This window comes from Felis catus, chromosome B1, assembly GCF_018350175.1.
Source record: "Felis catus isolate Fca126 chromosome B1, F.catus_Fca126_mat1.0, whole genome shotgun sequence".
NCBI classification, from domain to species: domain Eukaryota; kingdom Metazoa; phylum Chordata; class Mammalia; order Carnivora; family Felidae; genus Felis; species Felis catus.
In genome coordinates this window covers 203,906,625-203,934,410 of record NC_058371.1, presented here as the reverse complement: position 1 = coordinate 203,934,410, position 27,786 = coordinate 203,906,625, and the positions used below count along the sequence as shown (strand labels likewise).

General features: G+C 40.2%; 1 protein-coding gene across 6 annotated transcripts; it reads right to left on the bottom strand.

The window, feature by feature from the left end:
• Positions 1 to 599: 599 nt before the first annotated feature.
• HAUS3 (HAUS augmin like complex subunit 3) lies at positions 600 to 23,318 on the bottom strand. 6 transcript variants are annotated; one of them, XR_006597359.1, is made up of 7 exons: positions 23,181 to 23,315; positions 22,119 to 22,178; positions 20,676 to 21,722; positions 19,078 to 19,517; positions 17,291 to 17,519; positions 3,523 to 5,756; positions 600 to 1,030 (listed from the first exon to the last, which is right to left on the bottom strand). XR_006597359.1 is itself a non-coding variant. In XM_019829848.3 (7 exons), exons 3-7 carry the CDS (start codon positions 21,582 to 21,584, stop codon positions 5,728 to 5,730), a joined length of 1,713 nt encoding a protein of 570 aa, XP_019685407.1. In that variant the 5' UTR covers positions 21,585 to 21,722; positions 22,119 to 22,178; positions 23,181 to 23,318; the 3' UTR covers positions 5,627 to 5,727. The 6 variants fall into 6 exon arrangements, 5 of the variants coding, with proteins under 5 accessions (XP_011280242.1, XP_011280243.1, XP_019685409.1 ...); XM_019829848.3 differs by lacking the exon at positions 600 to 1,030 and adding an exon at positions 16,500 to 16,605 and having other exon boundaries at positions 5,627 to 5,756; positions 23,181 to 23,318; XM_011281940.4 differs by having other exon boundaries at positions 600 to 5,756.
• Between the last annotated feature and the right edge of the window lie 4,468 nt (positions 23,319 to 27,786).

The window sequence follows — 27,786 nt, the reverse complement described above, 5'->3', positions numbered from 1 at the left end:
TCTGTCAAAGTTTTTTTTTTTTTTTTTTTTTTTTTTACTGGAAGATACCACATTCACATCTAAGCTGTTAGAATGAAAAATAATTTGGACAAATGTGTACTAGAACGTGTATCTGATTTCTATAGGTCCTTAGACAAAAGAGCGATATCTTCTAATAAACATGCTTAATCATAAGCATAACCCTACACATAGCAGGTCAGCCGCCAGCCCTGAAATCACCCTGCAAACTCTTCCCCCAGTATTTACCAAAGACTTTCAACGGCATTATTGAACCACCAAATGACTGTGAAAATTTAAGTCAGATGGACCCAATTTTCAATCTAGTTTAAATGCATATGGGTTGGGGCACCTGGGTGGCTGTTAGTTGAACGTCTGACTCTTGATTTCGGCTCAGGTCATTATCTCAGGGTCATGGAATTGAGCTCTGCATCGGGCTCTGTGCTAACTAAGCATGGAGCCTGCTTAAGATATTTCTCTCTCTCTCTCTCTCTCTCTCTGCCCTCCTCCCCCACTTGTGCACTCTCTGGGGAAAAAAAAAGGTATATGAGTTAAGGTACAAAGCTAAGCTACAGTCACAAAAGACTCAACAATACAATGGCTTAAAGAATAAAGTTTATTTCCCTTTCATGCTCTGAGTGAGTGTACTCAGCTGGTTACACATCTTTTGTGAAGTCCCTCCAGGACTGCAGTTTCCAACATGTTCCACAATCCTCTAGGACACTGTTATCATTCGCAGAGTTTGAAAGGAGTCGTTTGGGGTTCCTACTGGGTGGAAGGAAAGAGGCCAGCTGGGAAGCAAGTTGAATGTCTTTGGGCCTACCCTGGAAATGGCACACACCACCTGAGCACACGTCCCACAGACAGGAACCCGGGTCACACCTGACTGCAAGGAGACTGAGCCATGCAGCCTGATCCTGCTCCCCAGGACACACTGGTGTTGCGTACACATAATCTCTGCCAAAAAAGCCTCTGGAGAAAATGCCCATCATCAGGAAGTGGAGGTGACTGCCAGTCAGGATGATGGTTACCTCTGAGCAGGAGAGAGTTTTAATTGAGAAGGAAATGTTGAGGTTTTGAAGATGCAATTACAAGGATGTCCTCTTCATATTAATTCATTAAACTGTAGTTTAAGTTTTTGCGTATTTTGTTTCTCACAGCAAAGGGTTTTTAAATATGATCAATCTTGCAGCAAGAAGATATATGTAATCGAACCCTTACTGCATGTGTATCGTGAGATCCCTCAGTGTAGCACATCAGAAATGCAGACCCTGAAGTGACGTGTAATGGTAATGCTGTTCGGTGTTACTTGTTTGTAGTAACAAATATTTGTAGTTATTCTCACTGATTTATGAGTTCAATTTTTATACTTATTTGGTATGAAATGGGTTTTAGAAATGAGACACCGAATACAGTATTTTACTTGTAAGAGGTAAGGGTCTGATGCAGTAACAACTCAGCATGTGACAAGGGTCCAGGAATTAACTAGGTCTTAGGTCCAGCATCATTCATCAATAACCCACCAGCAACCAATTTAATCCAATCCATACGGAATAAGAAACTGGTGAGACTCTGTGGCAGACAAACTCCAGGGTGGTCCCAAGACCCCTCCTTCCTAGTACTCACACCCTTGAGTGTGGGTGGAACTTACTGGCTCACTTCTAACCCACAGAGTACAGCAACGGTGACAAGATGTTCCCAATTACTCTGCAGACAACTATGACGACACTCTAGTTAGGGAAAAAGCAAGCTGCTATCACGTAAAGCTAGGCCTAAGGAGAACCACGTGAAAAGGAACTGAAGGTGTCTTAGAGCCAACAGCCAACCGAAGCCCTCAGTCCAAAAGCCTACAAGGAACTGAATCTGCCAACAACCATGTGCACTGGAAGCAAATGCTTCCCCATTCAGGCCTCAGATGAGACCGTAGCCCCGGCTCACACCTCTGCACTGTAGCCCAGCAGAGGATGAAGCTAAATTGTGCCCCAGCTCCTGACCCACAGACACTGGGAGATAACAAATGTGGGTTGTTTTAAGTTGCTAAGTTGGTAGCAAGGGTGTTATGTAGCAACAGACAATACAGAATCCATATGAAAATTCCACTATTTTTCCAAATCCAGTAACATTTGACAGAAAAATACCTTTATCTTTTCCTGCTACCTCTCAATAAGTGTATGAAAACTAGAATTTTATAGGGTATAAGAACATGACAAGAGTTCACAAGATCGACTGATGGCCATAAATCTTTCTCAACAGACTCACACTGAAGCTACCAGAGACATTTTACTATTTCTATCATTTTTTTTATTCCTATCGGTTTTTAAAGGAAGTACATTTCTACCTGTCAAGTACACACTGCTTTTTTTATTTTAGAAACTACACAGGATAAAGAAAGCTCTTTGGTATTTAAGTATTTATCGTCCTTACTATATGCCCCCCCACCACTCCCCAAAACACTATCAAAATTTCTAGGTAGGTAGTCCATACCCAAAAATTCTTACCAGTTCATTTATTAATGACTTCTATTCTAACGAGGCTCATGAGCAACAGAGGCCTGAATATGAACAAATCTAAATGTTAAGTGCTACCTATATCTTCGAGAAACTGCACGTATATAGCTTTTGCACAATTTTTCAATACTCTCAATTATTTCATCACAATTACTCAATTATATCTCATTCACATATAACTTACTCTGTGGAAAAGAAACAACAAATTGGCCGACTTAAATATTAAAAAACAAGACAACTTTGCTAGTAAAAAAAAATAACTGGTGCTCCAAATATTTCAGTCATACTTGTGAGCGTATGTCACTGCTGTTATATATGATGCCATAAATGCATACACACGTATCTGTCAATTTTTGCCACCTAGGAATTTATTCATTTCTCTGGCAGCATAATACACACACTGTCAAAAACACCTCTCTTGTCTGCCACACATAGTAAGCAAATACTATGTCAATGTACGTTCAATGACCCAAGAGCTAAGGCTGAAGCCAGGGGCACTGTGAAACAGCCCATCTCTTCTGAGGTCACTTACACAGCCAGTGCAGATTCTCAGGAAATATTTGGCATAAATGCCTGGAACAAGGAAGAGAGTGCTACATTTTAAAGCATTAAGGGCTGGAGTGCCTGGTGGCTCAGTCAGTTAAGCGTCTGACTTGATCTCAGGTCATGATCTCATGGTTCATGAGTTTGAGCCCTGCATCAGTCTCTGTGCTGACAGTTCAGAGCCTGAAGCCTGCTTTGGATTCTGTGTCTGCGCCTCCCCTGCTCGTGCTCTGTCTCTCTCTCTCAAAAATAAATATTGGAAAGAAATTTTAAAGGGTTAAGGGTTAAGAGAATGTGAAGTCTAGCGAGCAGCAGGTCAGTTATCACTGAATGAGAGGAAACCAAGGGGAGCAGGACTCCATTTGTTTGTAGCAAAGCTTCTCTACACAATATAAACTTCCTTAGAATAATTCTGCTGGCTCATTTTCAAACCTTAGTTAAGGTAACTAAAGACAGATTCATAAAAATTACTCACTCTTTTCACCCCTCTCCAATGCTTAGACTCCACTAAGTCACCTGAGTACACAGCAGACATAATCTTCTGAGCAACACTGGAAAGCGGTATCTTACAGGGATCAAAGCCTACAAATGCCTCATAATTTTCCATTTTCATAAATCCTAAACGTAAGATAAACATAATATCCATATATTAATTTTACTTCAAAATAAGAAGTTATTTGAAAAATGTTACATACAGGGACATTCATAAAAATCACTCTCTGTAATGACCACGTAAAATAGGAATCAATTATCTCCATAGTTACCGATACAATAGAATAGCAAGAAGGAGGCAAAATGGTTAGAGACTCAACTGGAATATTATGGTAAACAGGTAACAAAGCATACAATTTCTAGTTAACCAATTTTGAAGCAAACAATCTATTCACGTACTTCCTGAGGTTTGAAACAAATGGCTGTTATAATCTTCAACTGTACAAATCTAGTAACATAAACATTTTTAATGGACTTGGGTAATTATGATAGACACACAACCTGACATCATTCCATGCACACCTCTCAGCTGTACTCGCCCCTGGGCTGAGTGGGCGAAGGTGTGGAAGGGACAGTACAAATCATCAAGTAGCTGGTCATACATCTAACACACATGGCACTAATCTAAACAGAATGTGCTGTTCCATGAGCCAGGAAACTGGGTGACATATTTTCGCACATTACTGGAGAAAAGAAAAATTCTAAGTAAATTCTCTATTCCACTGTAGAATAGAGAAAGAAAAAAAAGGAATAAAAGTCACCCATGAGGAGCTAAGAGAAAAATCTTAGACAAGATTGTTAGAAATTTTCAAGCATATTTAGATCTACTTAATAAATACACATTTTTAAATAATGTACAAATATAATAATTGGCAAAATAATTTTGTTCAACAGATTATAAAAATTAAGGGCTTATCTGTCACCTAAGCATACCCATTTTCTGATGGTTATAGCTAAAAAATTCCACAAAAGTGTAGTTTTTAGACTAGCATTCCATATTAAAAAGTAATATATTCTGGAGCAGGAATATTCTTGAATAAGGAATATTCCTTGAATATCTAGATCCTCCTTTTCCTCTGCAGGGCTTACATAGTATGTAACAGGCCACTTATAAATCAAGCACTCAAAAAACACTTGATGTCATGACTGATAAATAAGCTATTTCAAATTATTTTATCCCACTCAAAATAATTTCTAATGGTCCAAATAATACACTTGTATCCCAACTGATACAATCTAACATTTAAGTATTCTCCCTCCAGAAAAACAGGTAAAATAGACTATACATCCTTTGAGCAACCACTCCTATGGCATTTTCAAATTTCATTTAAAAATCATTCATAATGTGTCATACTGAAGTCAAAGCACTAAGATGTCTTGCAGAAATTCTAAGTCCCCAGGACCCAGATGCTGAAATGAACAATGGCCAATGGATACCCAACATTCTTTGTGGAACAAATAGGAACATTCAGTCTCAAAGTCTACAGCAGGGAATTACGGGGGGATACAGTTTGAGTATTTTACTTTATAGTCAAATACGAGGGTACTTGGCTATTCCATATTAAGGTGTTTAACACCTTAGGGTTTAACAATGCTGATTCAAAGTTCTACAAAGGTTTAAAATGTTTCACAGTAGAAATTTTCTATTTCTAAAAAAAAAAAAAAAAAAAGTAAAAGCGACTGAACTAATTCTATTAAGAAATATTTGCATTACATAATAATGTTTTTTCCCTGTAAGTAAAAAGTTATCAGAACTAGGTCCCACCAAGCAAATGTTCAAGTCATAGAAAGCACTGGTACTTTGAATAAATATACTATATGAGGGAAAAAACCAAACTGATACAATACTTGAATTAATTAAATGAAATGTTCCATTGACCTCAAATTTAAAATTTTAGTAGTGTTTATTAGCTATGTTTTCCCCCTAATATAGAAAACATTAAAACATAGCATATGTAGTAAAGATTCCGTTTTTAATAATCTTCAATCTTCCAGACCAACAACTTTAATCTTTGATTGGTTTTCTAAGTTCTCCACAATATCTTTCAGATAATCTTCATCTTTTAAAAAATATACATATAATTCTCTTTCCATTCGATGCAGTTTATTAGATGCCAAAATTTTTCTTTTTGTCTTCACATCAGCAAGAACATCAGTAAGAAGATGATTCAACTTATTCAGCTGGGATTCAACTTGATGAAACTGCTCTGTTAACTCCTAAATGAAAAATAAAAATGCTTTTAATACAAAAGCTCTATCTGTAATAGCAATTATAAAAACTTAAAATGTAATTTACACGGAAAGAATCTGATATAGTTATTCACACGATTTTAATGATAAACCTCAATTAAAAATCCATAGTAGGTTTAATACAAATTCTATGTTAGACTCAACTGCAACAACTTTGGACAGATAACTAAGAGATTCAGAACTGTTACTCCCTGAAGAGTACTTGACATGTAAACTGTTATGCATATTCATACACTCAACAAATATTACTAAATGCCTACTACATGCCAAGCACTGTTTTAGAGACTACAGGTATAAGAATGAACACCACCTCTTTCATGAAGTTAACAATCCACTTAACTGATCAAACCTTTTTTAGCCTAATCTCAGTCTACGCTAAAGAAAAGAGGTACTGAGAAAGCCTTGAAATGAAGCAATTACCAATAAAAAAGAATCATCTCAACAAAAACTCCATTTTTCTCTTTTCACATTGTTAAAGACAGAATTACATGTAACATTCAACAATCCAGATTTACCATGTAGTTCTCCTGCTCAAGAGCCTAGACATGCCAGACCCTTCACATTTAATACACTGAAATGCCTCACCTCCTAAAATTAAAAACTATTTATTCACAAGTTTCCATGGCTTTCTAATCAAGTATTCTACCTCTAGAAATTTCCAGCCAGTATCCCCAAAGAGAAAATCCACAGCTCTGTCTCAATCTTCTGCACCTTCTCAACATGGTCCATGAGCATGGTAATCACCTGGGGTGCCTGTGACAAATACAGATTCCTACACCTCACTCCACACTGCATTACTCAAACTCTAACAGGCTCCCCGGTGATTCTTATAAACAAGTTCAAGAATGACTGCTCAACACATGTCATAAATGCCAGTTCCAGAGAGCAGTACTTTTTCAATTACATTTTAACAAAATCAAGTAATATCTACATTACATGGTGTCCCTTTGAGGAAAAACTTGGTAAACTTGAATGAGAAACTATAATCTCACCTTTAATTTCAATATGAAAGATCTTAACAATTACTAAAATAATATTCCTACAACACTGAAAAATATACACCTTGATTAACAACAAAAATGCAAGTTAAAATTTGTATGCGTGGCATTTTTAGATTTCACTGGGTTAAGGAAAAATATTAAATGACAGTAAGATTATAGTGAAGTGAAATCATCATACTTTAGTGATTCTAGAATGAAACCTTTCACATTTTAAGATATCTGACATCCGGGGCACCTGGGTGGCTTGGTCGGTTGGGCATCTGACTTTGGCTCAGGTCATGATCTCGCAGTCCGTGAGTTCGAGCCCCACGTCAGGCTTTGTGCTGACAGCTCAGAGCCTGGAGCCTGTTTCCGATTCTGTGTCTCCCTCTCTCTCTGCCCCTCCCCTGTTCATGCTCTGTCTCTCTCTGTCTCAAAAATAAATAAACGTTAAAAAAAAAAGTAAAAAAAATAAAAATAAAAAATAAAAATAAAAAAAGATATCTGACATCCGTATCATTTTAAAATTCAGAGCATCTTGTGATTACTATTAACCACTCATAAGAAACACTCTATCACCAACATTCAGGAAAAAAAGTTTTTTACTGTGATGAGAACACTTAACATGAGATCTCCCCTCTTCACAGATTTTTAAGAGTATAATGCAGTATTGTTAACTCAGGCACAATGCTGCACAGCATTATCTCCAAAACTTATATATCTTAACTGAAACTTTTTATCTGCTGATTAATAATTCATTTCCCCCTCTCCAATCCCTGGTAACCACCATTCTACTCCCTGCCTCTATGAGTTTGACAATTTTAGATATCTTTGTGAGTGGAATCATACATTACTTGTCCTTGTGACTGGTTTATTTCACTTAGCATAATTTCCTCCAAGTTCATCCATGTTGTTACATATTACGGGATTTCTATTTATTTATTTATTTATTTATTTATTTATTTATTTATTTATCTTTCAAAAAAAAAATTAATGTTTTTGAGACAAAGACAGAATGCAAGTGGGTTAGGGCCAGAGAGAGAGGGAGACACAGAATCCAAAGCAGGCTCCAGGCTCTGAGCTGTCAGCACAGAGCCTGACGTGGGGCTCGAACCCACAAGCTGTGAAATCATGACCTGAGCCGAAGTTGGACACTCGACATCAGGCGCCCCACGGGATTTCTTTTTATTAAGGCTAAATAATATGTTGTACGTACATACCACATTCTCTTTATCCATTCCTCCACATAGACATTTAAGTTGTTTCTATACCTGGCTATTATGAATAGTGCTACAATGAATTGTAAGTGCTTCTTCAAGATCCCGATTTCAATTCTGTTTCAATACTCAGAAGTGGAATTACTGGATCATATGGATTATTAAGTTTTTGAGGAACCTCCATAGTGTTTTCCATAGCAGCTGCACCAGTTTGCACTCCTAGCAACAGTGTACAAGGGTTCCAATTTCTCAGCATTCGCCAACACTTTTTGATACTAGTCATTCTAACAGGTGTAAGGTAATCATTCATTGTGGGGTTTTTTTTTTAATGTTTATTTTTGAGAGAGAGAGAGAGAGCGAGTGCACACACGAACAGGGAGAGGCAGAGAGGGAGGGAGACACAGAATGCAAAGCAGGCTCCAGGCTCTGAGCTGTCAACACAGAGCCTGATATGGGGTGGGGCTCGAACCCATGAACCTATGAACATCATGAGATCATGACCTGAGCCGAAGTTGGATGCTTAACCGACTGAGCCACCCAGGCACTCCGGTTCATTGTGGTTTTGATTTGCATTTCCCTGATGATGAGTGACACTGAGCACTATCCATATACCTGTTGGCCCTTTGTACATCTTCTTCAGAGAAATCTCTATTCAAGTCTTCAGCCTATTTTTTAATTGGGTTATTAAGGTTTTTTTGCTATCACCAACATTCTTAATGTATAATGTAGAAAAATAAAGACAACAACTTTGAGCCAAAAAATAACATAGAAAGGGCACTTAGTCGGTTAAGCGTCTGACTTTGGCTAAGGTCATGATTTCACAGTTCATGAGTTTGAGCCCCGCATCAGTCTCTACACGGACAGTGGGAAGCCTGCTTGGGATTCTTTGTCTTCCTCTCTCTCTGCCCCTCCCTGCTCTCTAATAAATAAATTGAAAAAAAAAATAACATAGAAGAACTGCACGCCAAGTGTAAAGCTTTGAAATACCCTAAACATTTTAATTGGCTTATTTTTTCCTTCTAACATGTATATTCAAGAGTGATATGACATTAAAAAGAAAAAAGTGATATGATAAAAATCCATGTCTACCTGCACCTAGAAGATATCTTCTAGAAAGTATTCAATAAAAATTCAAAATAAAAAAGTATTGTGTCAGTTAACAGAAAGTTTTTCTTTTTTAGCAATTCATAAAATGATGGTGTACCTTATGATCAATGGTGTCTAGCAGACATTTAAATAGTGCTGGTGGCATGAAAAACAGGTGCGACTCCTCAGAAAAGCAATATGGCAGCATCAAAGGTCCCCCCCCACCCCGCAAAAAAATGTATATACCTAAGAAAGCCAATAATCCTATTTCCAAGAATTCATCCAAATGAAAAGTATCCAACAACAAAAAACTATATACACAAGATACACATGATGTCATTCAAGAGCAAACAAAATTAAAAAAATGAAGACTATCAAAAAAATATTCAACAGTGGATTGATGGCAGAAATTACTGTAACATTAAAAATTAAGAAAATTATTCAGAGTGAAAATGTTTATTTCATAATGCTAAGTAAAAAGGAATAAAAAGATGTGTAAAGAAAGGTGAAAAGTATATATTTTGAAAATACTAACCAAAAGAAAGATGGCATAGAAAAATTAATATCAGACCAAAAAAAAAAAAATGTTAACTCAGGAAGCACAGTAAGAATAGAGAAAGTAATTATGTAAATACTAAATGGTTCAATTCACTGCAATTCAAATCCACCATGATAATAATTCATCACAATTTTAAACTTGGCAATACAGTTGACCCTTGAATATTGCTGGGGGGTTTAGGGCACTGACTCCCCGTACAGTCAAAAATTCGCATATAAATCTGGATTCCCCCAAACCTTAACTACTGAGAGCCTACTGTTGACATACAGTTGATTAACATATATTTTGTACATTATGTGTATTACATACTATAATCTTACAATACAGTAAGCTAGAAAAAAATGTGATTAAGAAAATCATGAAAAAATACATTTACAGTACTACACTATATTTATTTATTGAAGAAAATTTGAATATAAGTGGACCCATGCAGTTCAAACCCATGTTGGTCAAGGGTCAAATGTAACTTATAAAACAGACTCAAATATAAAGAAAACACTGCGAGAACTACAACAAATTTTCAAATCTACCATCATAGGAGGTTTTTACTAAATTAATACAACTAAAAGACGAAATCAGTAATAATCACAGTTATCACTTCACACATATTAGGATGACTATTACATACATTTAAAAAAATTTTTTTTTGTTTATTTGAGGGAGGACACAGTATGAGCAGGGGAGGGGTAGAGAGAGAGAGAAGAGAGAGAGGAAAGAGAGGAGAGAGAGAACCCCAGGCAGGCTCCATGCTGCCAGCAAAGAGCCCAACGTGGGGCTCAAACTCATGCAACCATGAGATTATGACCTGAACCAAGATCAAGAGCCAGACACTCAACCGACTGAGTCACCCAGGCACCCCTATATATTTTTTAAAAAAGGAAAATAAGTGTAGGAGAGGATGTGGAGAAACTGGAACCCTGTGCACTGCTGGTGAGAATATAAAATGGTACAGTTACTAAATCAACAAGGAAACAATGGCTTTGAATGACACACTGGACCGGATGGACTTAACAGATATATTCAGAACATTTCATCCTAAAGCAGCAGAATACACATTCTTCTCCAGTGCACGTGGAATGTTCTCCAGAACAGATCACATACTGGGACACAAATCATCACTCAACAAGTACAAAAAGATCAAGATCATACTGTGCATATTTTCAAACCACAAAGCTATGAAACTCGAAATGAACCACAAGAAAAAATGTGGAAAGATAATAAATACTTGGAGACTAAAGACCATCCTACTAAAGAATGAATGGGATAACCAAGAAATTAAAGAGGAAATTAAAAAGTACATGGAAGCCAATAAAAATGATAACACCACAGCCCAAAACCTCTGGGATGAAGCAAAGGTGGTCATAAGAAGAAAGTATATAGCAGTCCAGGCCTTCCTAAAGAAGGAAGAAAGATCTCAGATACACAACCTAACCTTACATCTTAATGAGCTGTAAAACGAACAGCAAATAAAACCCCAAACCAGCAGAAGACAAGAAATAATAAAGATTAGAGCAGAAATCAATGCTATCGAAACCAAAAAAAACAGTAGAACAGATCAATGAAACCAGAAGCTGGTTCTTTGAAAGAATTAACAACATTGATAAAGCCCTAGCCAGTTTGATCAAAAAGAAAAAGGAAAGGACCCAAATAAATAAAATCAAGAATGAAAGAGAAGAGATCACAACGAACACAACAGAAATACAAACAATAATAAGAGAATATTATGAGCAATTATACACCAATAAAATGGGATATCTGGAAGAAATGGACAAATTCCTAGAAACATAAACTACCAAAACTGAAACAAGAAAAAATAGAAAACTTGAACAGTAAAGAAATCAAATTAGTAATCAAAAATCTCCCAAAAAACAAGAGTCCAGGGCCAGATGGCTTTCCAGAAGAATTCTACCAAATATTTAAAGAAGAGTTAACACTTATTGTCTTGAAGCTCTTCCAAAAACCAGAAATGGAAGGAAAACTTCCAAACTCTTTCTATGAAGCTGGCATTACCTTGATTCCAAAACCAGACAAAGACCCCACTAAAAAGGAGAACTATAGACCAATTTCCCTGATGAACATGGATGCAAAAATCCTCAACAAAATACTAGCCAACCAGATCCAACAACACATTAAAAAAAATTATTCACCACGACCAAGTGGGATTTATACCTGGGATGCAGGGCTGGTTCAATATTCGCAAAACAATCAATGTGATACATCACATCAATAAAAGAAAGGACAAGAACCACATGATCTTCTCAATAGATGCAGAGAAAGCATTTGACAAAATACAGCATCCTTTCTTGATAAAAACCCTCAAGAAAGTAGAGATAGAAGGATCATACCTTGAGATCATAAAAGCCATATATGAAAGACCCAATGCTAACATCATCCTCAATGGGGAAAAACTGAGAGCTTTCCCCCTAAGGTCAGGAACAAGACAGGGATGTCTACTCTTGCCACTGTTATTCAACATAGTATTTGAAGTCTTAGCCTCAGCAATCAATCAACACAAAGAAATAAAAGGCATCCAAATCGGCCAGGAGGAGGTCAAACTTTCACTCTTCACAGATGACATGATACTCTATAAGGAAAACCCAAAACGTTCCACCAAAAAATTGCTAGAACTGATCTGTGAATTCAGCAAAGTCGCAGGATATAAAATCAATGCACAGAAATCGGTTGCATTCCTATACACCAATAATGAAGCAACAGAAAGAGAAATCAAGGAATTGATCCCACCTACAATTAATTGCACCAAAAACCATAAAATACGTAGGAATAAATCTAACCAAAGAGGTAAAAAAAAATCGAAAACTATAGAAAGCTTATGAAAGAAATTGGAGACACAAAAAAATGGAAAAATATTTCATGCTCTTGGATAGGAAGAACAAAATTGCTAAAATGACAATACTACCCAAAGCAATCTACATATTCAATGTAATACCTATCAAAATAACACCAGCATTCTTCACAAAGCTAAAACAAACAATCCTAAAATTTGTATGGAACCAGAAAAAGACTCTGAATAGTCAAAGCCATCTTGAAGAAGAAAACCAAAGCTGGAGGCATCACAATCCTGGACTTCAAGCTGTATTACAAAGCTATAATCATCAAGACAGTATGGTACTGACACAAAAACAGACAGATTAATGGAACAGAATAGAGAACCCAGAAATGGACCCACAAACGTATGGCCAACTTAATCCCTGACAAAGCAGGAAAGAACATCCAATAGGATAAAGACAGTCTCTTCAGTAAATGGTGTTAGGAAAACTGGACAGCGACATGCAGAAAAATGGACTTGGACCACTTTCTTACACCATACACAAAAATATACTCAAAATGGATGAAAGCCCTAAATGTAAGACAAGAAGCCATCAAAATCCTCAAGGAGAAAGCAGGCAAAAACCTCTCTGACCTTGGCCTCAGCAACTTCTTACTCAACACGTCTCACATCTCCAAAGAAGGGAAACAAAAGCAAAAATGAACTGTTGGGACCTCATCAAGATAAAAAGCTTCTGCACAGCGAAGGAAACAATCAGCAAAACTAAAAAGCAACCAACAGAATGTGAGAAGATATTTGCAAACAACGTACCAGATAAAGGGTTAGTATCCAAAATCTATAAACAACTTATGAAACACAACACCCAAAAAACAAATAACCCAGTGAAGAAATGGGCCAAAGACATGAACAGACACTTCTCCAAAGAAGACATCCAGATGGCCAACAGACACATGAAAAGATGCTCAACATCACCCATCACCAGGGAAATACAAATCAAAGCCACAATGAGATACCACCTCACACCTGTCAGAATGGCTGACATTAACAACTCAGGCAACAACAGATGTTGGCCAGGATGCGGAGAAAGAGGATCTCTTTTGCACTGCCGGTGGGAATGCAAACTGGTGCAGCTAGTATGGAAAATAGTATGGAGGTTCCTCAAAAAATTAAAAATAGAACTACCCTACGACCCAGCAATTGCACTACTAGGTATTTATCCAAGGGATACAGGTATGCTGTTTCAAAGGGACACATGCACTCCAACGTTTATAGCAGCGCTATTGACAATAGGCAAAGTATGGAAAGATCCCAAATGTCCGTCGATGGATGAATGGATAAAGAAGATGTGGCGTATATATACAATCGAGTATTACTCAACAATCAAAAAGAATGAAATCTTGCCATTTGCAACTACGTGGATGGAACTAGAAGGTATTATGCTAACCGAAATTGGTCAGAGAAAGACAAACATCACATGACTTCACTCATATGAGGAATTTAAGATACAAAACAGATAAACATAAGGGAAGGGAAGTAAAAATAATGTAAAAACAGGGAGGGGGACAAAACATAAGAGACTCTTAAATATAGAGAACAAAGGGTTGCTGGAGGGGCTGTGGGAGGGGGATGGGCTAAATGGGTAAGGGGCATTAAGGAATCTACTCCTGAAATCATCATTGCACTATATGCTAACTAACTTGGATGTAAATTAAAAAATAATAATAAATGATTTTAAAAAATGGTACAGTTACTATGCAAAAGTTAGGCAGTTCTTCACAAAGTTAAACACAAAATTGCTACATGATCCAGCAATCCAACTTCTAGGTATACACCCCAAAGAAACGAAAGCAGGGACTCAGATATCTATACACAATGTTCACAGCAGCATGATTCACAACAGCCAAAGGGTGGAAGCAACCCACGTGACCATCAACAGATAAACAGAATGTACTATATACATTCAATGGGATATTACTCAGTCATGAAAAGTAGTAAAATTCTAACATATGCCACAATACGGATAAAACAGTAATAAATAAGTAAATAAATAATAAAATAAAATAAATAATGAATAAATTAAAATAAATTAAAAATAATGAATAAAACAGTAATCATACAAATTATTTCACATGAAATCATACATATGATTTCACTTATATCAGGTAACAGAGTAGGCAAATTCATGGAGACGGAAAGTGGAACAGAAGTTACCACAGGCTAAGGAAGAAGGGGCTAAAGTTATTGTTTAATGGGTACAGAGTTTCTATTTGAGATGATGAAAAAGTTCTGGAAATGTATAGTGGTCATGGTTGCACAATATGTGAATGTATTTTTGTACTTAATGTTGCTGAATTGTACACTTAAAAATGGTTAAAACTGTAAATTTTACATTTTGTATATTTCACAATAAAAAAATTATTAAAAAAAATAATCAAGCATTCCTGTTCAAGGAAAGGTAGGTTATTCAAATCAATCCTCCCATAAGAAAAAAATGTAAAAGGCTAAACGAAATATTTTTAAAAGTCAAGCAAAACAAAAACTTCCTAAAAGCAATGAAGAGATAACAAGACGTTAAAAGGAACTAGAAGTCCATAAAACACCCCAGACTGGTAAGACAGCCCAGCGGCAGCTTTACCTAGGACAACCGCCAATCTTAGAAAACTAGAACCTATGATTCTTGAGACTCACAAGATGAGTGAGAGAAAAATTGAAGTCCAAGGTCCACAGAAAGTAGGAAGTCAAATGGGAGACCCTCTTCATGATAAGCCAAGGATCACAGGACACCAATAATCTTTTTTTTTTAATGTTTATTTTTGAGAGATGGAGAGAGACAGAGCACGAGCAGGGGATGGGGCAGAGAGAGGGAGACACAGAATCCGAAGCAGGCTCCAAGCCCTCACCTGTCAGCACAGAGCCCGACACAGGGCTCAAACTCATGAACTATGAAATGGTGACCCGAGTCAAAGTGAGACACTTAACTGACTGAACTACACAGGTGCCCAGGACACCAACAATCTTAAGATCAGAATGGTCCAGAAGTGGAAGAGCCCCTGGATAGAATTACAGCCCAGACAGAAATCACCTGGATCCTCCAAAGACTCTTAGACTTAACCCAGTTTAAGGTTCAGAACTGGTCGGGCCCACAGTATCTAACAAAAGAAACATGAAGGCAAAAAGCACTTCAGGATCATTTATTTCATAATGATAAGAGACTCCCTTCACCAGAAAGAGTGATTTTATTTTTATTGTATGCCTCAATATGGTGATGGGACAATTTGTTTATAGAAGAAAAAAGGAACTAATAAAATTAGAACTCTACCTCATAATCATACATAAAAATAAACTCCTGGTGGAGAACTAAAAGTGAGTACTATAAGGTAAAGTAAAAAGGACTATCATTATGATGTTAAGAGCAAACCTTAACAAGATATGAAAAACAAAATGTAAAAAATGACAAACCAAAGAGTAATAAAAATAAAATAAAATAAAAATACATAAAAATTAAAATGCTAAAAAAAGCAAAAAACAAAGTAAAAAAGACAAGCCACAAATAGGAAGTGAATACATATAACACATGTAACAGAAAAAGGATTGGCACTTGAAATATATAAACTCCTACAAGTGATTTAAAAAAAAAAAAAAACCCAAAAGGGGCAGTGGATGGCTCAGTCGGTTGAGCATCTGACTTCGGCTCAGGTCACGATCTCATGGTTTGTGAGTCTGAGCCCCTCTTCGGGCTCACTGCTACCAGCACAGAGCCCGCTTTGGATCTTCTGTCCCCCTCTCTCTCTGCCCTTCCTCTACTCATACTCTATTTCAAAAATAAACATTTAAAAAAAAAATGGACAAAGGAGATGAACACAGAATTCTCAGGAAAAGATGAATGGCCAGTAAATAACTAAAAGAGGCCTCAACCTCCTTAATAATTAGGGAAATGCAAATTACGACCTATATGGGATGTACCAATTAAGAGAATTTACAAATCAGATAGTGCTATGTGAGGAAAAGGATGTGGATCAGTATCATCTCTTTGAACTCATGTAATATGGTACAACCACTCTGGAAAACAATTTGACGTACCCTGAATCTGAACCCGTGATACAGCAACTCCACTGCTGAGTGTGCACATGTGTGTACACGCGCACAGCTGTGAGACATACGACCAGACTGTCCACAGCAGTATAACCTACAATAGCAAAAACTGGAAATAACTGAAATGTCTGTCAACGTAACACATAACTGTGGAATTTCATATAATGGAACACTAACTACATGAAAGAGAAAACTTTACATATGTCAACATGGAAGAAGGTCAAAATCTTAATATTAATCAACAAGTTACTAAAGAGTATACATAACATAATTACACCCCATACGTAAATTTCAATTTCAAAAACATACAAAACTAAACAATATACTGTCTAGGAATATCTATGTGTAATAGAAGTACACAAAAAAGCAAGCAAATGATAAAATCAAGCGAAGTAGTTCTCCTTGATGAAGAAAGGGAAATGCTACTTGGAGAAGCATGCCATCACAGAGGACTTCAAATATAGTAATTCTCTATTTGCTAATAAGACAGGTGAAATAATAACAGGGGTAGTTTTTTTTTTCTTTAAATACTTAGTATAAACATTACATATCCTTTTATGGCTAAAATATTTTGTCAGTTTTTAAAATTCTATGTACATCAATCAAAACCATCTGAAAAATATTATTTATGTGTGACTAAAGCTAGGATATAAAATAAGAAATTTTATATTAGGGCAATAGAATTTGGGGTAATATTTTCCTCATGTTAACTCTTTCTTCAGTATCTTTTACAACAAACAATTTTTACAGCATCTTCAGTTACTATGGCATGTACCCACCTGGTCACTAAGCAAAAGCTGATTTCCTCCTTGATACAAAGTATCACAAAGCTCATCCACATCATTATTCAGTTTGGACAGAAAGAAAGAATGTTCTCGAGTAGATACTGCCAACTGATCTTGTAATAAAGAAACATCCTGTTTTAATTTCTCAGCTACCTCCTCCAGGTTTCCATGGGTTATAAACAATTCTTTTTTCTTATTCTCTCCTTCTAAAAGTTGATAAAGCCTAAAATGTAAAAATAAAGTTATAAGAAAAATTCTCAGTCTTATATATCACTATATAAAAATTCTCAATACAGTTTTCAAAATTATAATCCACTATATTGAGCATCTTTGGGGATAAGTAACAACTTAAAAATATTAACCTGGAAAAAAAATTAACCTATCTGCTGCTACATCAAGCAACCGAAAACATTCCAGCTAAAATACCATCTTACTACAGAAATACATATTGTAATTACATCTGATTCCCATTTTCTCATCTCCCAAGTTTTAAATATAAAATACTTTTTGACTTTTAACCGTCATTAGCCTACTTCAAACAAAGCATGTTTCAGAAATACCTCCCAAGAAAACATCTCTTCCACAGAATACAACTCTGATGTAGTGGAAATAACAAGGAACTTGAAACAGAAGACCTAGGTCGGAGTTGTGGCTGTCTTTTCGGACCCAGGTCAAGTCAACCTCTGAGACTTAACTTTCACATCACATACCTATTTTTATAGGATGGTGGTGGGTTTAAAAGCGGAAAATTAAAAATATAAAATGTAAAATAAAGTGAATAAAGAACTACAGAAATAGTAAACTTGCTACTCCAGTCTTCTACATGTTTAATTGTCGAATTAAATTCCTAATGGACCATGAGGCCATTTAACACTTCAAACATTAATAGCAGAAAAATCCTTTGGAACAGATGGAAAAATGTGAGGTAGCACTTTCTACACATTTCTGACAAAAAGGGTTTGCTCTTTTTCTTCAAATTAAAAAACACAGATTTTTAAAATTATTTTATTATTTTAGCAAGTTGCAACAGACCTCATAAAACTGGTTCAAGTCCAAGGCTGCCAATTTTTTTCTTGTGGGATGTGACTACACAATTTAAGGGGGGAAGCATTCTTAGCTCATGTCAATGCCACCCTCTGAAACTGCAATGGAGCAGCCCTTTCCATGCCCATCATCTCATTAATAAGAAAACAAAAGGATTAGATCACTTTCCCCTAGTCCTAGAGAAAAATTAGGAGTAGGATCCAGACTTTTGAGGCCTTTAACTACTTTAGCCCTCCAATTTTAGTATCCCTATATCATCAATTGCCTAGACATCCAAAAAAGGTTGGGAGCTAGCATTCCTTTTTGCCGATTCACCTGACGAGACACGGAAATGAAGTCAGTCTTCTCTCTCTACTGACACCTCCAAATGCAATCAATTCTCTACCTAGCAAAACCTACTACACCCCAAGCTGTACTCAAACTCCCTGTAGTTAAACTCTGCCCCAACCTCAAATAAGGCATCTAAACAATGGTGCTTAAAGGTGCATATGACCTTGTATACATTCACTCCTCCAGCCCACCCACCCCAGCTCTAACACAGCTGCTTCCAGATTGAACAAGAATGGAAAAGGGAGCAAAATATTCAAAAGGAAAAGAGTCACATACAAGAGAAATGAAGGAAGAGAACAGAGAGCCAGAACAGAAAGAAAAAATGTTTTAAACTTCCACAATCTTAGTTAAAACTCTCTATGGTATTTTACAACAAAAAGAATTACTGAAGAAATACAGAAGCATACCTATGAGTAGAATAGTCCTTGGTATCAACGGTATTCCTTGGATTTATCTGCTGACATACTGACGGGTCTGTCAGCATTTCTAATCGCTGGCGGAGCATCGCATTACTTTGACTAAGTTCTTGAACCAAATTTTCAAGTTGACGATGTATGTCCCAATGCTTTCTCAATTCAATTTCATATGATAACTGTAGAAGTTCAAATGATGCCTTTTGCTTTATCAACTGATTTAAAACTAACTCTTGTCTTGCTGTATAATAGTCTTGTTTAGCAATCTGTCGATCAAAATCTCCCTTTACAACTGGCATATTCAATAACTGGGCATTCTCTTTTACCACAGCAGGCAAGCTTTTATCTTTTATATAAGTGATTTGTTCTTCAAGTTTCAGAATCTCACTGTTCAAGCTAGAAATTTTAGCATCCAAATTATCTTTGCCAAGAGCCTACACAGAGAAAACAATTGCATTTAAACCAGTCAGTATGAAGTTGAAATCATTTTAAAATTCTTTTTACTTTCCCTTTTAGATTATCAGATTAACATGCTCACTAATAAAAACTAATTTCATACTAACAAAAGCCAAAATCACAGTTTAAAAAAAGGAAACGTGTGGACTAAGCCAAAAGTAAATCACTAAATTTTAATGCTATTACTACCACATATGTACAGTAATGGCTACCAAAACAGAGCTTTTCATGTTTGTCTTACTTGAAAAAAATCATTAATTAGCACACTACTCACTGAAAGCAAATGTACACTATTTAGGTTTTTCTTAAAACTAAAATAATCCCAGTAGCTATTCTTCTAGTCTGTCACCTGATTTTAACCCTTGTAAAGAGTGACAGAACTCCAGATGTTATTCCGAAGTTTATGGCAGTTACAGAAAGTAACTTGGTACTGGTATTCAGTTTCAGTCCTGTTTTCACTCAATTATCTAGTGGTTACATTACCCAGAAAGCAAGCTTTCCAAGAGTACAGATATGTGCACTACACCTGTACATTCTCAACAAAAAGTCAGCGTTTCAGTCCACTGAACTGCATCCCTGACTTCATTAGCACCAAACAAGGAGCAGACAAGGCAGAACACCCATACAGAAAAATAAAAAGGAATTTCAGTGTTCTCTGAATCTGAACCCACACAAATTTCAAATTCAGAAAAAGTACTTTTGTTGAAAATTAGTTAATGTGATTGCATTATAATCTGTTCCTGTCTTTTACTAATATGAAGATCTACTTGTATGAAATGCTGACACATTGGGACACCTGGGTGGCTTAGTCAGTTGAGCCTCTGACTTTGACTCAGGTCATGATCTCATGATTTGGGAGTTGAAGCCCCATGTTGGGCTATCTGCTGTCAGCACAGAGCCTGCTTCCGATCCTCTGTACCCCTCTCTCTCTGCCCCTCCCCTGGTCACATTTTCTCTCTCAAAAAATAAATAAACGTTAAAAAAAAAAAAAGAAAAGAAACAATGACATATCAAACTAAGCACTGAACAAACAGAAAATTAAAAAATGTATTTATTTTACCTCCCTTTCTAAAATACTAACATACCCTCCATTACTAACAATTACAATATGACGCTAGTCTCATTTCCACGTTTACCTTGCTAGTGAGGCTATGAAGATTCTCCTCTGCCCACTGTATACTTGACTTCATGCTCAAATTACTTGCTTTCAAGTGAATTAACTCATGTTGGGCACAAATGTATGCTAGCTGCAGCCTAACCATCTCCAGCCGTCTCTCCTCAAGGATTTCTTGATTATCACAAATAGATGGTGCCTGTATATCTAAAAGTTGAAAATTTTCTTCATTTGAACTTTCAACTACTTCATGTATACCTTGAAAGAACTGTTTTTTGGTATACAAAGTTAATGCTGCTGTGCTTTGCTCTTCTTGGCTTAGATATTTTTCCAAGGAAAACTGAGATAAAAACACCAGTGGATTTGCCCCTTGATCCAAATTAGAATGTCTGAAAAACATCATCAATTTAGCAACGCCATCAGTAAGAGCTTGAAGTTCATTATTTATCTTGGTGTTCATCGCATTTAGAATTCCTTGACTCTGCTTCAGCCTTTTAGTGGCTTCTTCTTCTTTAGCACTTAACCTCAGAGATTTGTGGCTTGTTACCGAAGCCATCAACTGGCATTTATTACGTCGCTGAATTTTTAGGTTCTTCAATTTCTGCAGAGCTTGAACTTCAACTTCCAATTTCTCTAGCTCTTTGTCATCCAGGGTAGAGGTTTTCAAATCAGAAGTTTTACAGGTTTTAAGAACTTCATCCAGTGCTGCTCCTTCTAGGATGGGCTTGCCTGATTTTTGAAGAATGCTAAAAGCTTCCAATTCTTCTTTGGACAATACATTCTGTTCATTCACATTCCCACAAAACCACTTCAAAAATGCTTCATCTTCAACAGTCTCAAACAACCAGTCAAAATCTTCCCCATTAAGACTATCAGCTTTGGGATAATCAATTTTTTTTAATGTTTCCACAAACTCTTTTCCACAACTCATGGTTTAACTGCACAACTTTTTGGTAACTGATAAGGGTTTATGGTGTGGATATTTAGAAGATACACCCAAATACAAACAAACTAAATTTATGTTAAGTTCAGAAGAAGGACAAAATTTTTTTAGAATCTATGACTTCTCCTGGGGGGGAAAAACAAACATTAGACCACAAATAAGACAACTAATAAGACAACTCTATTTGTAAAAGAACAATATAGATAAATACCACAGATATCTGGGAGGGAAGCATCTAACCTGAGGTAGATGTAGCTGAAATGTTTGACAGAGATAAAGAGAAAATAAACAACTAGGGTACTACTTAGAACACCGAAAAAATAATGAAAACCTAATTATCAAGAAAATCTTATTTTTTCCAAAGACACATCATATCGCATGAGTTCAGTTTTGAATTCAAAATAAATATATCTAAACAAGTCCAAGCCAGCCTGTGGCTAAGCAGCCTCTTTTCCTGCTTTTTCTAAGCAAATAGAAATAAATACGATAATGTCCTTGAGGAAGAGTCAACAAAATATTTACCTCGACGACTGAATCAGCACCCGCCATTCACACAAGAATCAATAACCAGTCACGATGAACCTAGTGCAGAGAAAATAAGGTTTAAGATTTAAGAACCACCCTCAAACTGACGTTAAAAGTGCTCATCAAAAGAAAAACAAATGTAACTTTGTAGGGTGGCGGGTGGTAAAAGGACTTAATGCGGCAACCATTTCGCAGTGCACAGAAACGTGGTCATCGTGGTGCACACCTAAAACCAATACAACATATCCCAATTAGGCTTAAAAAAAAAAAAAACAACACCTACAGCAAAAACCCCACCAAAACCCCAAAACCAAGTGCCCTCAAATTTCAGATCAGAAGCACCAAAGAACTAGGCGGACATGAAGTAAAAATGCTTTCGGCATTTGCTACTTTGCCACAGTCGCGCCACCGAACCACCCCGCTGACTTCACCCAAAGAATTTCTCGGGGACGGAGACGAGCCGCACGGATTAATGATCTGCGTAACACGTGCGAAAAAGCCTCCGCTTTTGTTTTCTGTGTAATTCAGTCACGACACGGATGCACGTCAATAAAATACACAACCACAAAAGCCACCGAATTGGCGTGAAAGGCAAACTGCACAAACCCCAGACCCGCGCGGCCGGCTGGTGGCGTTCCGGAGCGACCTCCCACGTCCCAACAGTCTTGCACCTGCCAGGAACCACGCTCCCGCCTGAGCCCCGCCCCCTCCCGCCGGAGGCCACGCCCTCCCGCCCTCGGCCCCACCCGCCCTCGCTCTCCCGCCAGAGCCCCGCCCCGGAGCCCCGCCCCCACCCGGAGGCCCCCTCACTCTCACCGGCGCCGCACTCTCCACCCACGCCCACTTCCCGCTTCCACTCACGCTCCCCGCCCTCGCCCCTCAGCCCTTGCCCTCGCACCCGCGCCCTGCGGACCGCGACTGCGTCGCGCTGACAGCTACTTGCGCGCCTGAAGAGAATTCCCAGGGGTGCCTGTAAAGAAGAGGCAGCTGTGGGGTCGGCGCCGCTCCCACAGCCCCACGCCCCGCGACGCCCAGAACAGTGAGGCCGGGGCCACTCACCTCTGGAAGCTCCGCTCGCGCCCCTCAGAAGCCCGCCGCCGCGCTCCGCGCCCGCACTGCCTCACGGGAGCTCTGCCACGGCGCGCGCGCACACCCGGCAGAAGCCGGACCGGGGGGCGTGACCGTCTGGGCAGGCGTGGCGTCGGAAGAGGCGGGCCTGGCGGGGAGGGACTTTGCGGCAGAGCCTAGCGGAGTGCCGGCCCGCCGTCACGGCCTGGCGTCCACCGGTAGGGAGCGAGCTGATTGGCTCTCCGCCTCGGGGGCGGGGCCGGGGAGGCGTGTGGTTGGAGTAGAGGAGGGTCTTGGGTGCGGGCGGGCCTGGTCCCGCTGCGCCCGGCTTTCTGCGGCGGTGCGTTTTCACCGCAGCGGACTCCGTGGCTGAGGCCACCTTTCGGGTCTATTTTGCCGGACCCCAGCGCCCCATCGTCTATAGAGGCGTTTTCCCGGAAAGCCTGGTTGCGGTCCGGATCTCGCCGGCGCGGGGCCCGGGCCGCCAGGCCGGGTTCCGGGGCGCGCGCCGCCTGCAGAAGTCGGGGGAGTGGAGGAGCAGCGTCTGGCGAGTCTTTAGGCTCCGCTGTCCTTACTCGCTTTACGGGCTTTTGCGTTGAACGTTGTTTTGCGAAGCACGCATCCCCCAAGCCCTCACCTGACCACTAAGCAGAAGCAGACTTCCTCCACGATCCCGTTTTCAAAACAGATCTTTTAAAAGGTTGAAAATATCTGAACATGGAGTGGATATGTGTCAAAGACGTAGCTAGGTCTAGACGGAACACTTTCCAAGGAGGGTGCGAGACGCAGGACGTGGGTCGTCTCTGAGCGATAGAGCTGGCCGAACACTGCAGAGTCCGCGCACCGCTGCCGATGCGGGCGGACCTGCGGGGTTACTGTTGGGGCCTGGCAGCGTTCACGCGCCTCTCTCTTACTAGTCTTCCACAGATGAACGTCTAAAAGTAGTGACTACACAGTACTCCCTCCAGCCCCCGCATCAGGTGACCCGAAGGTGGTTGGTTAGAGATGTCCTAGGCTAGTGGGACAGTAGAAGGGCAGAAGTCTTTCTGGATAACTTTTAATGTTTTTAAGGGGAGAAAAAAGAATGGTCTAAGACATGTCATGAATTAATCTCGGGTTGAAGATACTTTTTTTTTTTTTTTTTTTCAAAAAAAATGTCAATGTTTATTTTTGAGAGACAGAGCATGAGCGGGGGAGGGGCAGAGTTGAAGATACTGCTTATGAATCCTTCATCTGTTTCACTTTTTACTTTTCCTCTTCCAAAAGACAGTAAAGCCTAAAATGATCTCAAAAGCAGATATTACAGGGGAAGAAAGTTCACAGATTGGTACCCCGCCTGAAACAAGGTGAGGCTGGACTGGGGAGGAGACAGTCGAGTTGGTGAGTCGGAGGACAGGGTTAGAGACCCTGGACCAGGAGGACTCCCTTTGCCACCGACCCCGGGGGTTGGGGGGGGGGGCGGGGCGGGGATGGGAACTCATGGAGGGGGCGGGGGAGGGGTCCCCCTGAACAGAAGCTGAGAGGCTTGGAGGGAGGAAGTGGAGGCTGTGCAGACAGGGCCTTCAGGACATTTTGCTGAGGAGGCAAAGATTGAGGGAGGGAGAGGAGCAGAAGGACACGAGATGAGGGGGTGGGAATGTAGGGTAGGGTGGGGGAGGGTTTGGGTTTGTTTTGTTTCAAGATGAGAGGAACTTGGGATGTTTATAGACTGTGAGGAGGAACTCAGAGGAGAAAAGAGGAGAAAAAAGAAAAGGGACTTTTTTTTTTTTAATGTTTATTTATTTTTGAGAGAGAGACAGACAGACAGAGCACCAGCAGGGGAGGGGCAGAGAGAGAAGGAGAGACAGAATCCGAAGAAGGCTCCAGGCTCAGAGCTGTCAGCACAGAGCCGGATGCGGGGCTCCAACCCACCCACTGTGAGCTGAAGTCGGACACTTAACTGGCTGAGGCACCCAGGCGCCCCAAGGGACTGCGTTTTTGAAAGATGCCCCAAGGGACAGGAGGGTGAGGGACTGGAGATGAGGCCTGTGAAGCTGTTCTGGAAGCCCATTTTTCCTCGTGACTCCTGGGTCAATTCCTGGGCCACAAATTCTCCATATGATTTTGAATTGCTGTCCATAGTTATTTGTTTGAAAGATGTTTATGGGGCCAAAAAAAAAAAAAAGCCGTAAAAATATACAGTAGAAATCACACTGTTATCAGCTCCCAAAATACAAACCACGCACACATCAGGTTTAATTATGCGCTCAGGAAGCTTTTAAAAACATGACTTTCTAGGGGCACTTCTGCATTTGAGGCTGCATTTGGGATTCAGGAAAGCAAGTGTGTTACACTTATTTCCAAGACACAGTTTCTTTCCTCCAATAAAACTCATTTGGGGTTTCAGTGGGGCCCTTGCAGAGTCAGAAGATGAAGGGAACCGCTGAAGGAGGCTTCCCCAAGGAAACGGGGGGGGGGGCAGCACAGGGGACTAAGCAGCCTCGACACACAAATGCAAGCAGCAAGGGGGTTCACCAACGGCTGTGTCTCCTTTTCTCCTTCCTGTAGGAATCTTTTTCTCCTGCTGATACTAAAAAGTATTTTAGGGGACGCCCGGGTGGTCCAGTCGGTTGAGCATCAGACTCTTGATTTCCACTCAGGTCGTGATCCCATGAGATGGAGCCCCAAATAGGGTTCCATGCTGACCGAATGGGGCTCCGTGTTGACCGTGGACCCTACCTAAGATCGTCTCTCTCTTTGCCTTTCTCCCACTTGGACACGCATGTGTGCACACACGTGTACTCTCTCTCTCTCAAAGTTAATAAACTTTAAAAATTTTTTTAGGGGAGCCTGGTGACTCAGCTAAGTGTCCGACTTTGGCTCAGGTCATGATCTCACGGTTCGTGAGTTCAAGCCCCGCGTCAGGCTGTCTGCTGTCAGCATGGAACCTGCCTCAGATTCTCTGTCCCCCACTCTCTCTCTGCCCCTCCCCTGCTCTCTCAAAAATAAACATTAAAAAAAATTTTTTTAAGTATTTTAAGTTTTGGACAATATGTTTTTATATATGTTTAAGCTGCAGTCTGATGTTAAAGATCATGTGTTCCTAGATGTAGTTTTCAGTAATAATGGGACTCCATTCTTCAAGCAGTGAGGGGTGGGGGCTAGGCAGGTGAGTGACATTCTCAGACATGTGTTAGAAGCCTGACTCTGCAGTAACAAAAGTGACAAAAAGGTGTCAAGAGACAGATGCAGGGAGCCTCCCGTGCACTGGGGAGAGGAGGAGTAAAGGTTCGGCTGGGTTCATGCAAGGGCAGAACCCTGGGGCCTGAGGGCCAGAGTTTGGATGACCCTCAGTTTCCAGCTGAGCAAGAAGGTGGTACTTCTTTCTGTTCTCCCTATTAATCCTTCCTGCTCAGAAGAAAGCAGAGGAGGAGGGTGGGTGGGCGGAAAGTGGTTTTGTCTTCCATCACATTGATATCACGTAACGGAGGTAAAAACTCAGTCCTCACACTCAGGAGCAAGTTGGGGTCGGGAGCTCGCCAAGATAGTTCCTTCAACTGGGGATGGGAAGGGTTTGGGTATAAGAGGGCACAGAGGAAGGGGGCAGTGAGGAGCCTGGGAGGGGGGTTGGGGTCTCATGAAGGGCCTGAAGACAGGCTGAGGAGGCAGAAGGCAATGAGGAGGCAGTTGAGAGCCACTGCGAGCTGAGTGGACAAGTGGCATAACATTTACATTCTGGAAAGATCCTTGTGGGGCTAGCCTGCACTAGAGGCCTGACCTGGCTAGGGACTGGGAACAGAGGAAAGGAAACAGCATGCATGGGGCCTTGCCTCCAGACGGGCCCAGATTAGACCAACGCCCAATTTGGGTGGCCATAATCCTGGCAGAAGTGTGCGGGAAGGGGCACAGGAGCAGGTCCCAGAGTGGCGCTGGGGGCTGGGGGCGCTGCTGAGTGCAGACTTCTGGCCAGGGGGAAGCCAGCGTAGGAGCACAGGAGCCCATGGGGAGAAGGCAGGCACCTGGGGTTAATTCTGGAGGCTGTGGGAGGAACAAGACCACCAGGGGTCAAGCTGGCTGCCAAGGAGACTTTGGGAGGGAGGGCTGGGATGGAGGGGGTCGTCTCCCTTGAGGGGTGCTGAGGTGGAATCTGGTGGGGGGAGGGGTTCCCCAGAGGACCAGGGTCAGATCCCAGGCCCACCCCGCTCCAGTGGGTGACTTGGGGAAGGTGGGTACCCTCTCTGAGCCTCGGTTTCCTGTGTGAGATGGGCCCAGCGTGAGGACATCAAGCTCTAATTTCTGGGGCCCTCATGCAGTCAATAAAAGGTGGTAGTGATTTTAAGTCCTGGCAATATTTGGAATTTACATCCAGACCCAAAGCCCCAGCTGCATTCCTAGGAGGGATTCCCTCGTTTTCCAAAGGTGCCCTCAGGCGGACTCACCCAGGTCGAGAGGCCAGAGTGCTGCTGCCTGCTGCAGGAGGGAGGAGGAACCCAGATTCCTTCCTGAGGTCCCCGCAGGTCCTCTCCCAGACACCCCCAAACCTGCTGGAGGGTCTCACTGAGCCATCTCCAATGTGTGCGGCTGCATGTCCGATGCAGGCACCCCAAGTTCTCCAGAA

Bases quoted from the DNA above. Each gene is read 5' to 3' on its own strand.
- HAUS3 (XM_011281940.4), bottom strand. From the start codon at position 21,584: ATGAGTTGTGGAAAAGAGTTTGTGGAAACATTAAAAAAAATTGATTAT. The intron at 17,520-19,077 runs GTATGCTTCTGT...TTTACATTTTAG, and splicing joins AAGGACTATTCTACTCATAG to GCTTTATCAACTTTTAGAAG. The intron at 5,757-17,290 runs GTGGGTACATGC...TTTTTCATTTAG, and splicing joins AGCTTTTGCTTAGTGACCAG to GAGTTAACAGAGCAGTTTCA.